We start from the raw sequence: 15,798 nt of genomic DNA on the forward strand, positions 1-15,798 counted from the left end.
CAAAGAAAGGAGGCTCACAAGCAAGTTTCTCAGTTACTCCAGATGGGGGCCATTCAGCCAGTCCCTGTATCAGAAAGGGGCCTAGGATTTTATTCTCGCCTGTTCCTAGTACCAAAGAAGGGGAACACGTGGAGACCAATTTTGGATTTATCTCTCCTCAACACTTTTCTGGACATTCCCAAGTTCAAGATGTTGACGTTACAACAGCTTTTACCTCTGCTGGGCAAAGATCACTGGATGGTAACTTTAGATCTCAAGGAAGCTTACCTTCATGTGCCTATAAGGCTAAGTTGCAGGAAGTATCTGCGGTTTCGAGCTGGAAATTCTCATTATCAGTTCTCTGCATTGCCCTTTGGCTTATCTACTGCCCAGAGTATTCACAAAGGTTCTGGCTCCAGTGTTAGCCTACTTCAGGCCTCAACGAATTCAAATCTAGGCTTACTTGGGCGACTGGCTGCTTCTGGCCCAAGAAAAGGAAGACCTTCTACAGCGTCTGGAATATGTTATAGCAGTGCTAAGATGCCTAGGGTATGCTGTGAGCGAAATAAAGTCTAGACTAGTACCCTCTCAAGACATGTGCTTTCTGGGTGTGAGACTGAATACAGCAGCCCAGATGGCCTTTTTAACCCCGGACAAACAAAAGAGTCTGTCACTTTACTTCCATCAACTATCTCATCAGTCCGTGCTGACTGCAAGGACAGTCCTTCATGCATTAGGGTTCATGGCATCTTGTATTCTGGTGCTTCCCAATGCCAAAATGCATATGAGGAAGCTACAATGGTATCTTAAAAATGTATGGACACAGCACTGCCAGGATTTGGACACTGTCATTCAAATAATACCTTGCCTTCAAAAAGAATTTTTGTGGTGGGCTCAGGAATGTCACCTAAACAAGGGACTCTCTGTGACCCGGCCAGAGGCGAGTCAGATTTTAACGACAGATGCCTCGGACATTGCTTGGTGAGCTCATCTAAATGGAAAGTGGATACAAGACAAGTGGCCTGCCAGACTACAGCATCTACATATCAACATGAAGGAGATGTTAGCAGTCCAGTTTGCATTAATGGCTTTCAAGGAGTTACTTCTTCCAGGGCAGGTGTTGATTCTAACAGACAACACAACTGTCATGTGGTACATCAACAAGCAAGGGGGAACACATTCTTATCCTCTATGCAGGCAAGCAATGATTTTATGGGAGACTGCGCTAAGCTTGCAACTAACTCTTCAGGCAAGGTTTCTGCCGGGAGCACAGAACTCCTTAGCAGATGTGTTAAGCAGACAAATCATGGATCCCCACGTGTGGAAACTGGATCTTCATGTATTTCAAAATTGACAGTGTCATGCGGGACTCCAGACATAGATCTGTTCGCTTCTCCACTAAACCACCAGCTGCCACAGTATTGCACAAAGGGGTTTCATCACACAGCTTGGAAAGTGGATGCTCTGTCTTTCAGTTGGAAAAACCTTCATGTGTATGCCTTTCCTCCTCTGCCTCTTCTTCCAAAGGTACTATTAAAGGTCAGACAAGACAGGCCAAGGATGATTTTGATAGCTCCAGATTGGCCTCGCAACACTGGTACCCACTACTAGGAGTCTGGTAAGGAAGCCTCCATGGCCTTTACCTCTGATTCCTCATCTGTTATCTCAGAAGGATGGTCATCTGCTCAATGTCAAGCTTCACTCTCTTCATCTAACAGCCTGGCATATTCTGTGTTGAAACACAGCAGGTCTCAACTTCCTCAACAAGTTTTAAATGTGATTATGGAAGCTAGAAGACCTAGTACAAGGAAAGTGTACGAGAAAAATGGAAGAGATTTTTATTTTGGAGTACAGCAAAGAATTTGCAGGTTTCTGAGCCTAATTTGAGTGTGGCTCTTCAATATCTTACTGAGTTATTGGACAAAGGTTTGTCCTTCTCTTCCATTAAGATTCATGCTGCAGCCATTTCAGCTCACTATGATTGTGACCCACCATTGTTTTCATCCTTTGTTCAAGCAGTTTCTTAGGGGGCAAAGAATATAAGACCCCGAGCTCCTACTCCTGCTTGGGATCTCAATTTTGTGTTGGAAAAACTTACTCTACAACCTTTTGAGCCTGCGGCTACTGCTGAATTGAAATACTTGTCATGGAAGACTGCTTTTCTGTTGGCTATTACTTCTGCAAGAAGGGTGTCTGAGTTGCAGGCCCTTATGGCAGTAGAGCCATTTTTGATTTTCCATAAGGATAGGGTATCATTACGTACTAATCCTTCCTTTATGCCTAAGGTGGTTTCTAGTGTGGCTTTAAACCAAACTATCCATTTGCCTACTTTTTATGCAGACCCCCAAAATAAAGGGGAAAAGATTTTGCACACTTTAGATGTACACAGGCAATTGCGTTATTATTTAAGCAGGACTAAGGATTTCAGGCAGTCTCAGCAGTTGTTTGTTTCTTTTGCTTTGAGTTCACAGGGCAAGCCTGTGTCAAAACAAACTATTTCTAGGTGGATTGGCTTTTCATTGCATTTTGTTATTCCCATCATGGCAAGGAGATTCCAGCTGGGATTAGGCCTCATTCCACTAGGGCTACTGCCACTTCAACAGCATTTCTAAGGGGTGGCAACTAAGGATATTTTGGAAGCAGCTACTTGGAGTTCAGTGCATACTTTCTCTAAGCATTATCACCTTCCTATCTACTCTAAGTCTAGGGCTGGTTTTGCCACAGCTGTTTTGCAAGGCATGTTGTCAGCTCCTGCTTCTTTATGATTTGCCAGCCTCCCTTACCTCTGCTTTGGGATTCTACCCAATAGTAAGGACTGCAGCAATGGGGAACGAAGAACATAGTACAGTTTTGTACCTACCATAAATGTAGATGTTCGAGGATCCCCATTGCTGCAGTCCAATTTACCCTCCCTCCTTCCCGTCTGTGTTTAGGGGTGGTTGTGTAGGTGAGGTTACATGCTTATATTGTTGTATATATTCTTGTATATATTGTACATATTTTTGGTGCAGGTATTTTGGGCCTTGTCTTTTTAGGGTCTTCTGACATCTGGGGCAAGAAAAGACTGAGGATATGGCGTCGGTCATGCGCATTAGTACCCTGACGTACTGACGTCAGTCTAATGCGCCCTGACCGACGTCAGCCTTATACTCTGGTATTCGGGCCGACTGGACGCGGACTATACCCAATAGTAAGGACTGCAGCAATGGGGATCCTCGAACATCTACATTTATGGTAGGTACAAAACTGTACTTTTTTTACCCAAGATACCCTCTGAATCAAATCTGAATCAGTCTATTGATCTGCCCGTATTTATTCCTAACTATTCGAACAGAGCTGAACAAAATTTGCACCGCTTGGATGTTCACAGGCAATTACGTTTCTACTTGGACAGGACAAAGCAAGTAAGAAAATCAGACCGACTTTTCCTATCCTATGCTGAGGGCAAACAAGGACGGCCAGTTTCCAAAGTAACCTTATCCAGGTGGGTGTCCTCTATTATTACCTTGATTTATCAACTCGGACATTAGCAACTCCCTGCTAAACCTAAAGGTCATTCCACCAGAGCATTGGCTACGTCGGTAGCCTTTCAAGCAAGACTACCAATGGAATCTATTTGTGCCGCAGCCACTTGGGCCACTCCTCATACATTCATTTCGCATTATATGTTGGATGTGGCCTCTAGGAATAGAGCTGAGTTTGGTTCCACTGTGCTCAAGAGTCTGTTCCGATGAGCCACCCAGGACTAAGGTGCTAGGGACGCTGTCCCATCCAGCAAGAATGAAGGCGAGATAGACAACTTAACATTAAGAGGTTATGTACCTACCATAACGTTCCATGTTAGTTGTCTTCTTCTCGCCTTCTTTCTTGCGTCCTACCCTCCATCCCCCTAGCCTGGTCGGACCGAGAAGAGTCCCCTTTTGGGGACTTTCTTTCTCTGTACAACTCTGATGTACATTGTGTTCTCCTCTGTCTTTGTACTATAGTTTTCCTTGTGGTTGTACAGGTTTCCTTGAATCTTTCCTTGGTGTTAGCTCTGCCAAACGAGATCTGGGGATCTGACGCCTAGCATTGTGGGATATAGGGAGGGCCTCGAGCCAGTAATTAGCTCTCGAGCTTTAGTAGATTGCCGAGTCGGAGCCGAGGATCGGCTCCGAACCTATCCAGCAAGAAAGAAGGCGAGAAGAAGACAACTAACATGGAATGTTATGGTAGGTACATAACTTCTTATTTTCATACATACTTTCTCATTTGATTTCGAGAGTTAGTTAGCTATTTGTTACTAGTTTTTGATGAATTTTCTTAAACTTTTTCTTCATTTCTTTTACTGGTCTATTCCCTTTGCAGTCCTATGTCAAAAAAGATCCTTTAGACATCTTCCTTTTCTCTACTAAGTATTGGATTATTCTGTCCGTTTACTGGTAGTTGGAGTACAGTGGTACTTTACTGTTATTAGATATTGTCTGGTACCGTATTTGAAGTACGTGTATTGTTGACATGGGTAAGGACCATAAAGCTTCTGGCTTCAAAAAAATGCAAGTAGTGTAGTTGCAAGATCCATCCCCAAGATCCACATAAACTTTGCTTAGTGTGTCTTGAGGTCGATCATTTTAACTTGGTGTCCAGTATATAAACATTTTCATTCTAGTTGCCTGCTTGACAGGAGAAATGAGCCAGTCCATCAGGGTTACATGGTAGAATTTTTGGTTCTATATCATATAATCGAACCGTGATAAGTCCGAACACCACAACATCGAACTGACAACTCCGAAACGTAATTAGTCCGAACACTCATCATCTTTGAAATTTTGAGTGTTCAGACTAATTACGTTTCAGAGTATTCAGTTCAATGTTGTGGTGTTCGGACTTCTCACAGTTCGACATTCTGATATAAACCCACATTTTTCAAAGGTTACAAATGCAGCTTGTTCCTCACACACTTTTTCAAAAGATGTACAGAAAACTGTGCAATTAATGGATCAACTTCTCTTAGTAAAGGTGCTGCAGAGAGTACCTTTAGATCAAAGTTTATTTCAGGATAATTTTAACAATAGGCAGTACTGCAAGGTCACTTGCAGATCTGTTAGACCTGAACAAGTTTGTAAGTAAATAAAGCATCTTTCATTGTGATGACTTTGAGTACTATAGTACTGGCATACAGCAAAAAGGTATCAGAACAGAAAAATACAGAAGTAGATAATTATTTTCCAGCAAAGCACTTCCCTTTTGAAGATTCACAAATGGACCAATGTCTTCTTTTTATGCATGAAATGGACATGCATGTGTGGTTAGGGAGAATCTTAACCTGTGCCTTGCATTTGCAGATATCTGGGAGTCCAAACTGACTGGGTTTATTAGCCTGTGTCAGATTCACATTTCTAATGAATTATACTGCAGTACTGATCCTGTTCATACATATACTGTTATTTTGAACTCTCATATAACTGTATTTCTTTAGCTCCTTGTTCCTTTATTAGTTTGCAGTCATTGTGTTTATAGAAAGTAGTAATGCCCAACAGGGTGTGTGTTACTGTGTAAATAATGCCTGCCCAGGGCTATTATGTTATGAGGCTTGATGCCACAGGTGGAGGACTTCTGTACCCTTGAAAGGATGTTATTTACACAGTAACACACACCCTGGAGGGCATTATTGTGCTTAGAAAATGGGCTGTTTGTAAAATTGCTGTGTTTTACTTAGTTACTTATTTTAGTTATTACTATATTATTTTTTTGATGTAAAATAGTTCCTTTGCCTAATGTTTCAAACTTGCTATACTATATTTAAATGGTGTTGGAGGAAGCATTTTACATCCAAAATTAATATTTTTTTAAAACATATCCAGATATTTGCTTTAATATTTGGTCTCTTACTCCCAAAATGTGTGGTTTGGTTCCAGTCATTGGGGATTGAAGTCACTAAATGGTGACATACATTTAAGTTTCAGACTTTATTTCCTTCAGAAAAGTCATGCTAACGCAAATCCTATTATTTAAGCAACTTTGTAATTTTATACGAGCAATATTTAAAATCCTTTCCTATTACTTGTGCTAAGAAGTATGCAAACCTCTTTACTGCTGCTGCTGCTGCCAGTGGCCGATTTCAGTGATTCTCTGTCTCGTATACACACACACACACACACACACACACACACACACACACACACACACACACACACACACACACGCTTCAGAAAATGCATGCTAACATAAATCCTATTATTCAAGCATCTTTGTGGTTTTATTAGAGCAATATTTAAAATATGTTGCTGTTGTGAGCCTTTGTTCCCCCTTTATCTTAGGCTTTGTCCAGATATCTTGAGCTAAGAGATCGAGAGGTATGCAAACTACTTAACTGCTGCTGCCAATGCTTGATCACTTTCACTCTTCACACACACTCTGTCTCAGATACATACACAATTCCGCTTTCATGCATGCAAGCATGCATACACTCACACGCACTTACTTTCTGTTTCATTTATTTTTTACACCCGCTAAAGAACAAAAGTGATGCTTACTGAATGTAAAATAACTGCTAGATCGATCTCCCTCTCACTCACATGCACGTACACACACAAACGCACACACACAGACATAAACACATACACACTTTATTTTATTTATTTTTTTTACTTTTTTTTAAAATTTTACACTTGGTAAAAGCAAAAGCGCTGCTTAACGAGTGTAAAATAATGCGACTGTTACGGGTTACTTTCAGTCCGAGCTCCACAGCAGCTTGATATGCTGCCATGAAGCAGTGAACTAATTTTTCAGTAGCCATTACCTGTAGTTTAACACCCTGTGGGAGGATATTCGTTCTCCAGTCAGGGTGCAGATCTACAGGTCACGCACAGCTTTGCTGCTTTCCTGCCAATTCCTTGTATATTTCACTGAACAAACAAGACAGCAGACACATTCTTGTAATCTAGACCCTAGATCAATATCAGATCACTCAAAAATAAATTTAACAATAACACAAAATAAAAAGAGATATACTACCCACAAAACCTGCAGAAAATTAAAGAAGTGGAACAAGAGATTATAAACTCTATTATTCATTTAAAAGAAAACCTTGTACATCATGATACTCCTCTGGATATTCAGTGGGCAGCCTTTAAAGCCACGACTATGGCTACTTTCATCCAAAAAGCATCATTCTACAAAAAGCAAAAAAATAACTAATATAGAGGGGAAGCTAAAACAAATCAAAATTGAATTACAAAGAAACCACACTCCTACTGTTGAGAAAGAAATAGCAAGTCTACAGAAACAATTAAATGAGATCCTAACGCAACAATATACATTTACAGAACTAAGGATGCTATGTAAATATGCGGAATGGGCTCAGACCCCTTCCAAAATGCTAGCGAGACTTATCAATGTAAGGAACCCTGCATGTAGAATACAAAAAATAAAATATAAAGACAAAGTTCATAACTCAGATAATGAAATAATACGGGTTTTAGAAGAAATATTTCAGACCATGTATAGTCCACAAGATCATATTAATGACAACCTTTTCCAAATCTCTGTGGATAATGTAGACTTCCATCAGATTAATGACTTACAATATAATAGTCTTAAAAGTCCATTGACAGAAGAAGAAGTAAATAAAGCGATTGAGAAGTTAAAATCTGGGAAAGCTTCTGGTCCTGATGGATACGTGGCAGAATTCTATAAACATTTTAAGCAGCAATTAATCCCAGTACTTTTAAAGCGATACAATTATATAATTGAAGTTGGGATATCAGACCTTTATTTGAACAATTCCAAAACCATACTTATACCAAAACCAAATACAGACTCCACAAATCCGAACACCTACAGACCCATAGCTTTGATGAATATAGATGTAAAAGATATTTTCAACAATTTTAGCACACAAGATGCAAAAAGTAGCCCCAGCTTTATTTGCATCTGAACAACTAGGCTTTGAGTCAAAAGACTAGTATGGGACAACACATTAACCATTGATGCCATATCCTACTTATGTGCCAAGGATAAATCCCCTAAATATGCTTTATCAGTTGATGCAACAAAAGTCTTTGACAGAGTCTATCAAAAGTTCCTCCTCTTTGTACTCTCTCAATTTGGATTCCCTAAAGAATACATAGAAATGATCAAAAATGTTGTATAGTAAAGCAACTGCAAGTCTGTATATTAGTAAGAAAACATCAAACCCAATACAAATTCTTAATGGCACCAGACAGGGATGCCCACTCTCACCAATCCTGTTTAATTTCTATATAGAAGTGTTATTACTGCATATCACTCAGAGAACACATCATCACCTTATTTCAATATCTAAAACCCAAATAAAATACACAGCCTTTGCAGACTATCTCAGTATCTACTTTCAATATCCCAATTCTGATTAAATAAAATCCTATTGTCCATTGAAGTTTTCCCTAGTATCTTAACTATGAAATTAATCCTAAGAAGTCAATTATATACCCAATTTAACCCCCTGGGGCATAAAGAATTTTATTTTCCAGAGACAAATGTTAAAGTGCAATACACTCTGAAATATTTAGGTATAATCTTTAACCATACACAATCAGATATGTTCAATAACGATATAGTTAAAACCTGTTCCAATATAATAGGTAACATTAACAAATGGGGAAAAGCTTAAACTATGTACCTTATCAAAAGCTTCAGTAGTCGAAATTAATATACTGCCTAAGATTTTATACCATTTGAATGTCACCTTCATGAAAATTCCAGCTGCCTTCTTCAACAAGATGAAAGTTCGACTAACAAAATTCATATGGTACCCAGAAACGTACAAAAATCAGCTATAATAAACTAATACTATCAAAAGAAAAAGGAGGTCTCGGCCTTCCTAATTTTCAACCATACTACGAAATTATTAATGCTAGTCGCATCTTGCAAATATCAAACCATGACCCAATAGGCAACAGAAGGTATCCACTATGGATTAAATTATTTCACCAAAATATTGCAACGTCTAAAGTTAACCCAAAAGCGATTCCCTTCTTAAATCAGGATATCCTTAGTAAGAGACAACAAAAATTCACCCAATCTTAATTGATAATTGTGAAATTTTCAAGGAATTACTGATATCAATAAATCTTAGACACAATTACTCTGCTACAACCAATACATAACAACCCAGATATAAGATTAGCAAACTCCATGTTAAACCTAGATAAACACCCATTAATAAAAAAAATTATACAGTATAGGACTTCTACCAAATACAAAAGCTCTCAATGGAAAATATAATAAACCTACTTAGAGCAAACACTAATTATAAAGTGATAAACAAATCCTATACTTAGTATAATAACCAAAGATATCAATGTAATTGAGCAAGATGTCAAATTAGCACAACTAATTCAAAAATTGCTCTTAAAAAAAATGGTCTCAAATACATATAAATTAATAGCAAAAATTAAATATCAAAATACAATATTTTTCTCGAGGTTTTGGGAAGGAAAAGGTAATATCATAACAGATGATCAGAAGGAATCCGCTATAACAAATACTATGAAACTGATGCCATATAAACAGTTAATATACACTTAGGTCATAATTTTTAATAATGCATACCATACACCTGTACACCTAAACAAATTAAATCCGTCTAAGTCACCTTACTGTCCCTTCTGTCCTAATAAAGAGGCAGATATCCTCTACATCTTCTGGAGCTGCAAAACAGTTTATAAACTCTGCTGCTCACTAAGATTACTCTTAGAGAAATCAGGCTATTCAAAATTCACTCTGTCATGGGGGACAGCAATACTGCATATATTCAGAAGCAAGAATAATAATTTCTTTAATCAGGTAATAGCACTATGCACCCTATTAAAATCTTACATACCAAAAAACTGGATGGACAGATCGACTAACCTAGTCAGAATACAAAGCCATGGCCAAAAAACATATATTGGCTAAGAAGCTTTATACAAAAAGTCAGAAGAACCAAACATATTATCAGAATTACTGCAAAACATTAATTGGTATATTATCATAAATTGCAAGACAAATGCTAATAAAAGAAAGATAGTAAACACATCTCTTAGTTGGGAGTAGTAGCTGCATTATCCAAGGCGACTTTTATTTGTAAATATGTATACAAGGTTTAGTAGAGTAGACTGATATATTTCTGTAGGTTGGTGTTATACTTCTAAATTTGCTCTCATTTGTCACTATAATGTGCAAGTGAAATGTTAAAATAATATTACATTGACTAACATATAACAAAACCATTTCCTTGTGTTTATCCAATACTGTATTCCTAGCTATTTTGAATGTTATTTAGCAAAGTGTGTATTATCTATTGAATAACTTCCTCATGTTAAACATTCTGTAACATTCAACTGTACCACAGTTGCATCTTGTTTATCTCTCTACTTGTATTTTATGTGAGAAAATGTTCAATAAAAAGTTATTTGAAAAAAAAAGACAGCAGACACATTCTAAACTGCCTCCTTAAACATAGCTAGCAGGACTGGAGGTCTTCTGTTCTTTGTCATAGCAACAGAACTCTCTTTTCAGATGAGGGTAGTCATCCATCTCCCTAAAGCCTTGAGGTGATTTGTTAGTAGAAGCCCCTCCCCCAGTCAAAGCACAATCATTGAAGGATATAGGTAAGAATATTGCATTCTTCTCAAACCATGGAGTTTGGGGTAATGGGTTTCCGACAAAGTTTTGATGGCAGCCCAGAAGTATCTCAGAGATTCTGCTGACATTGTCAAAGAAAATGTTCAGCAAATGCAGTAATCTTTTTCCATTGAGATGAAGATAAACATGCCATTTCTGTCACATGCACTGTAGCTCCAAAAACTGACACAGAGTAAAACTATATTTTATGACTTGCCTATTCAGCCAGTTGCAGTTCTGTCAGAACAGTTGTTCAGGTAAATTCCATTCACTGACTTTTTTGTCAGTTGGTTATGCAGATTATTTTTTAAGCATGCATGGATAGTCAAACTATGGGATTAATTATAGTTATATGTGTGTCCTGGTTGCACGCTTCCTAAGATTGTAAGGACATAGTTTAAGTTTTGCACTTTTGCAGGCTTCACATAATCAGGGTATCTTATTCTTTGATGTACTGATGTGGGGTTGATATTCTAACAAATAAATGTAGGATCATTGTTTTCTTGATGTATTCCCCATTCCTAATTTAGAGATACTGTTCATATTGGTCACTCATACTATACATGAAGCTTGACCACATCATGACTAATTTTATTTCTCATTGGAAGTGTTAAAAATGCTTATTTAAAAATGTATTGTACCATCCTGTCATGCCTTAGCACTTGTTTTGTTAGTGCTTTGTTGTGCATGTACTGCTTATGTATTGTACCTTGTCTTAAAGGCCCAGAGCCTTCTCTAAAGGTAGCCCCTTAAGTTTATATACTCAAATTAGTTCTGAAGGTTTGGTGGTTTTACACAATAGTGGGCACATTTATGTTCAGACAGCATGCAGCAGAGAAATTTATACAGTCATAAAAGACATGCTGTAGGTGGATTGGGCACTCTAAGTTGGCCCTAGGTGTGAGTGTGTGTGCGTATGTGTGTGTGTGTGCCTTCTGTGGAAGGTTGGGTGCCGGGCTGGCAACTCAACACCGTAAAACTGCACTGCCAATCATGAGCGGACAGGTGATCCGCTGTGGCGACCCCTAACCGGGAAAAGTTGAAAGAAGAAGAATACAGTCATAAAAGCCTGTCATTTTCACCCGTTGAAAAAAACTGCTCTAGCTTGATTATCCACAATGTTCTGTGGCACTCCTAAGTAGTTCTTGTAATATAATTTTTTAAACTGTCAGTTAAGGTGGCATTAAGCCACACAGTTTCTGCAGTATCAGACTGAATGTTTTTTATTGGTTGTCAAGGGATTGAGCACTTTAGCAAAAAAGAAGGCAAATTAAAGTGAACATGTCATTGTAAAGAAGGTGGTACATGAAATGGCATAGTTAACCATGTACAGTTTAAGGCCCTGAATAGTGGAACAAGTGCTGTTGCTGTTTGCAAGGAGCTGTACAGTCTAATGCCAGTGTTTATAGTTAGAGATAGGAGTGATCCTCCTCCTTTCAGATATTTCCATATATTTGTAGTTTGAATAAAAATGTATTTGGCTTCTTACCTTCCTGAAACTCTAACACCAGCTGACCATTTTTATTCATCCCAGTTGTCATCATTGTACTTTATGTAATGGGTGTCTCCATTTTCAGGGTATGAAGTACTTTCTGGTAACCCTACCTTACATTCTGGTGGCTGTGGCAGGTGCGAAATGCAGTTGTAGGTTGGCTATCCACTACTGTGACAAAGGTTTTTCTTGTATGCCTGCCTTCCTACATTCTCCCAGTGCAGCTAGGCTGCAGCATTTAGAGTTTTGTTTTAGGGTCTTAATACATACTACATGCTGCCTCATGACAGCACGTACGTAATTATAATCCCTTGAGGAGGTGCTAGACATGGTAGTTCCCATCAGGATGATGACTTCTGCCACAGAGCCAGCAGTCATTCAAATCTTCTTCATTTGGACTTTACTGTGTAAAAATGTTTACTTTTTGCTGTTTGTACTAGAGTTGGTTTTGACTGTTAGTAAGGTACAGTTGTCAGTGCAGGGAGATAACTAGCAAGGGTATCAGCAGAAGACTAGCAGAAATGGAGGATGTAAAGGTCTGTAGAGTAGATTATCTTTGTTTTCATTTTAGAGAATTGTATGTGTTTAATAATTCCCTTAATGCTGAACAACTGTATTTGCATTTCCATTTTTTTAGGGAACGGTTAATGCACAGATGCTGGCCCAGAGGCAGCGGGATATGCTGAACCAGCAGCTGCGACAGCGGCAGATTATGCAACAACAACAACAAGTGCAGCAACGAGCCATGATGATGCGAGGGCCAGCACTCAGTATGACACAAAGCATAGCAACCACTGGTGGCATGGCAGGTTCCTTAAGTAACCCACGGACTCCTCAGGCAAATCCACAGCAATTTCCATACTCTCCAAGCTATGGTACAGGACTTACATCTCCACCACCCTCCACCAGTCCTTTCTCCCCAATGTCCCCCAATCCTGGGTCACAGCTCGTTTCTCACAGCTCCTTGCATGGCTCCCAGATGAATCTGGCTAACCAGGGAATAATGGGAAATGTGGGAGGACAGTTTGGGCCTGTTATGAGTCCCCAAATGCAGCACAGTACCTTCCAGTTTCCCAACTCAGGTACCACCTTTTCTCCAAATGCTGGTTTATATTTTAAGAATGAGTGAATTTAAGTATTGTGTATATACGTATTGTGTATGTATACATATGTATGTATATGTGTATGTATATATATATATATATATATATATATATGTATATAATATGCACACACACACACACACATATATGAGCTTGACAGAATTTAGTTTGAGCAAGTACTAATTTTTTTTATTAAGGATTTTATTGTAAGTAACTATGCCAGTAAGAGAAAATGGTGGCATCATTTGTTTCCTTCTTTGTGAGCAGCTGCTGTAATAACCATCAGTGTATGTTTTGTCCCTTTTCTTGCTAGCATGCATAATGTGAATACAGACCATTGTTATGCAGATAATGGCTGTTAAAAATTCACTGGCCATAATCAAGTGTTCTTAACGTAACAGCATGCATGCTTTTTGTAAACATGTCAGTATAAATACAGTGATGCCAAGCTAGGAGTTTCACAGAATTAAAATAAGTCATTTTAAAATGCCAAGCCTATATGTTTTACTGAAGCTGTTGTTTTATTTAATTTGTCTAAATAAGCTATCTCCTGCTTTGTATCTACTATGCCAATGTGGAATGCAGTTATCCCGCATATTGTAACAGTAAACTCTTCCCCACCTGATATTCCCCATTTGTGTTCCTTAGCATTATACTAATATGCATGTTTTGATCTTATTAACTGCATGTGCCTGATGCTTGTTTCATGCATTTTTTTTTAATTTCTCAATGAATCAGTGATTTGTTACAGTTGTACATGCTGTTTTAGTTTGAAATCTCACTACTCTTTCTTGTTTGCAGGTGTGACTTGTTTACAATGTAGTGCTTGTTTCCTGCTGTAATTGGATGCACCATGAACATTATTTTATCTGGTCAGCAAAACTCGTCAAGCTAACTTATGTGGTTAAATACAATATGCTTAGTAAGAAAATTTGTTCAGCATAGTTCCTGATGATTTAGTTCCCAGTGGTCTTGTTACTTTTTTAAAAGATCTTTATTAAGTCACAGCTGCAAAATTGACATAGTTACACGTATGTTAAGCAAACAATAGTGCTCAACAGGGTGCATGTTATTATGTAAATAACACACCCTTAGGAGGACATTATTTACACAGTAACACACACTACGGAGGGCATTGCTTAGAAAGTGTTTTGTTTTACTTATTTATTTTTTATGTACATTTTCCTTATATAAAATAGTTCCTCTGCCTGATGTTTCAAATGTGCTGTAATATATGTAAATGCTGTAGAAAGAAATCATTTACATCCAAAATATAATTGTTAGTATTTAATGTCTACACACACGCATATTCTCTCTCAAACATGCGCACCCACACAAAAGCATTCAGAAGCAGTGTACCTTTAAAAACACACAATTAAACTCATTTAATAATGTCAGCCTTTAAAAGTTTCTTACCTTTTTAACTGTCAACGGTCTATATTTTCAAAGACTGTACAAATATTTACGTAATTTTTTAATTTTTTGGTCCGTTACTCAAAATTTGTGGTTTGCTGGCAGATCACTGGGGGAGGGGTTGAATTCAGTAAATAATGGCATCTCTTTGAGTTTCAAACTTTTATTTTCTTCAGAAAATGCATCCTAAAACAAATACTTTTATTCTAGCAACTTTAATTTTATAACAGCAGTGTTTAAAAGCTGTTCCTGTTTTGAGTCTTTGACCCCCATTAGGTTAGGCTTTTATCCCCATTTCTTGAGCCAAGAAGTTGAAAGGTATACATACCTCTTAAAACTGCTGCTGCTACTGCTCTGTTGATCTGTCATACACTCACTTCCATTTTCATGTATGCAAGCATGCATATACTAACACGTAGACAGAAACATAAACACACACGCACTTTTCTTTTTTTGTTAGTTTCTTTTAATTTTACACTTGTTTGTTAGTTTCTTTTAATTTTACACTTGTTAAACAGCATAACTGCTGCTTAGCGAGAGTAAAGTGGTTCAGTTAGTCTCATTCTTACTTTCTTGCATGCATATCCTCACACAGACCTAAGTATATATAGACACACACACACACACACACACACACACGCATACTTTTTTTTAAAAATTTTCTGTTTTAATTTTGCACTTGCTAAACAGCAAAAGCGCTGCTTAACAAATGTAAAGTAACGATGGCTGTTAGTTTCATTAGCGTCCAAGCTCCTCAGCAGTTTAAAATGCTGCCATGAAGAGGTGGACTCTTTTTTTTTTTTTCAGTGTGCTCATTACCAGTACATTAACACCTGCTGGAGAATGTTCAATATCCTGACTGAAATTGCTGTTGCAATATTTCTTAACATATTGGTTTTCATCCACTGACGTTATCCAGCCAAGGTACCAAAATCTTACCATCCCGAGGGAGTGCATCTGACGCATGACCTCTGCTCATATGCATCGGGCTGTAGAGGTCAGACTATCTGGGTACCAGCCTGAATGCAGGCCATTCATCTGTCTGACTGATTTCAGTTGGGTCGTTGGTACTGTTACTTTGCTTTTTCATGCTTCAGATAAGTGCCCTGTTGCAGAACCTCCCTTTTTAGAGTTTTTTGATTGAGTAGATCATTTTTGTTAGATGTCAGTTGAGGGGTAAGTGTG

General features: G+C 38.1%; 1 protein-coding gene across 2 annotated transcripts in view; it reads left to right on the forward strand.

Moving 5' to 3' along the window:
• NCOA2 (nuclear receptor coactivator 2) overlaps positions 1 to 15,798 on the forward strand; it is a 1,980,807-nt gene that overhangs the window by 1,705,318 nt on the left and 259,691 nt on the right. Inside the window, exon 20 of one of the 2 annotated variants that reach the window (XM_044067155.1) lies at positions 12,735 to 13,179. In XM_044067155.1, coding sequence (XP_043923090.1) covers positions 12,735 to 13,179 — 445 coding nt within the window. The remainder of the gene's footprint in view (positions 1 to 12,734; positions 13,180 to 15,798) is intronic. The other variant, XM_044067157.1, reaches the window with a different exon arrangement.

The sequence above is a fragment of the Protopterus annectens genome, chromosome 3.part1, assembly GCF_019279795.1.
Source record: "Protopterus annectens isolate FY-2018-M chromosome 3.part1, PAN1.0, whole genome shotgun sequence".
NCBI lineage: Eukaryota > Metazoa > Chordata > Ceratodontiformes > Protopteridae > Protopterus > Protopterus annectens.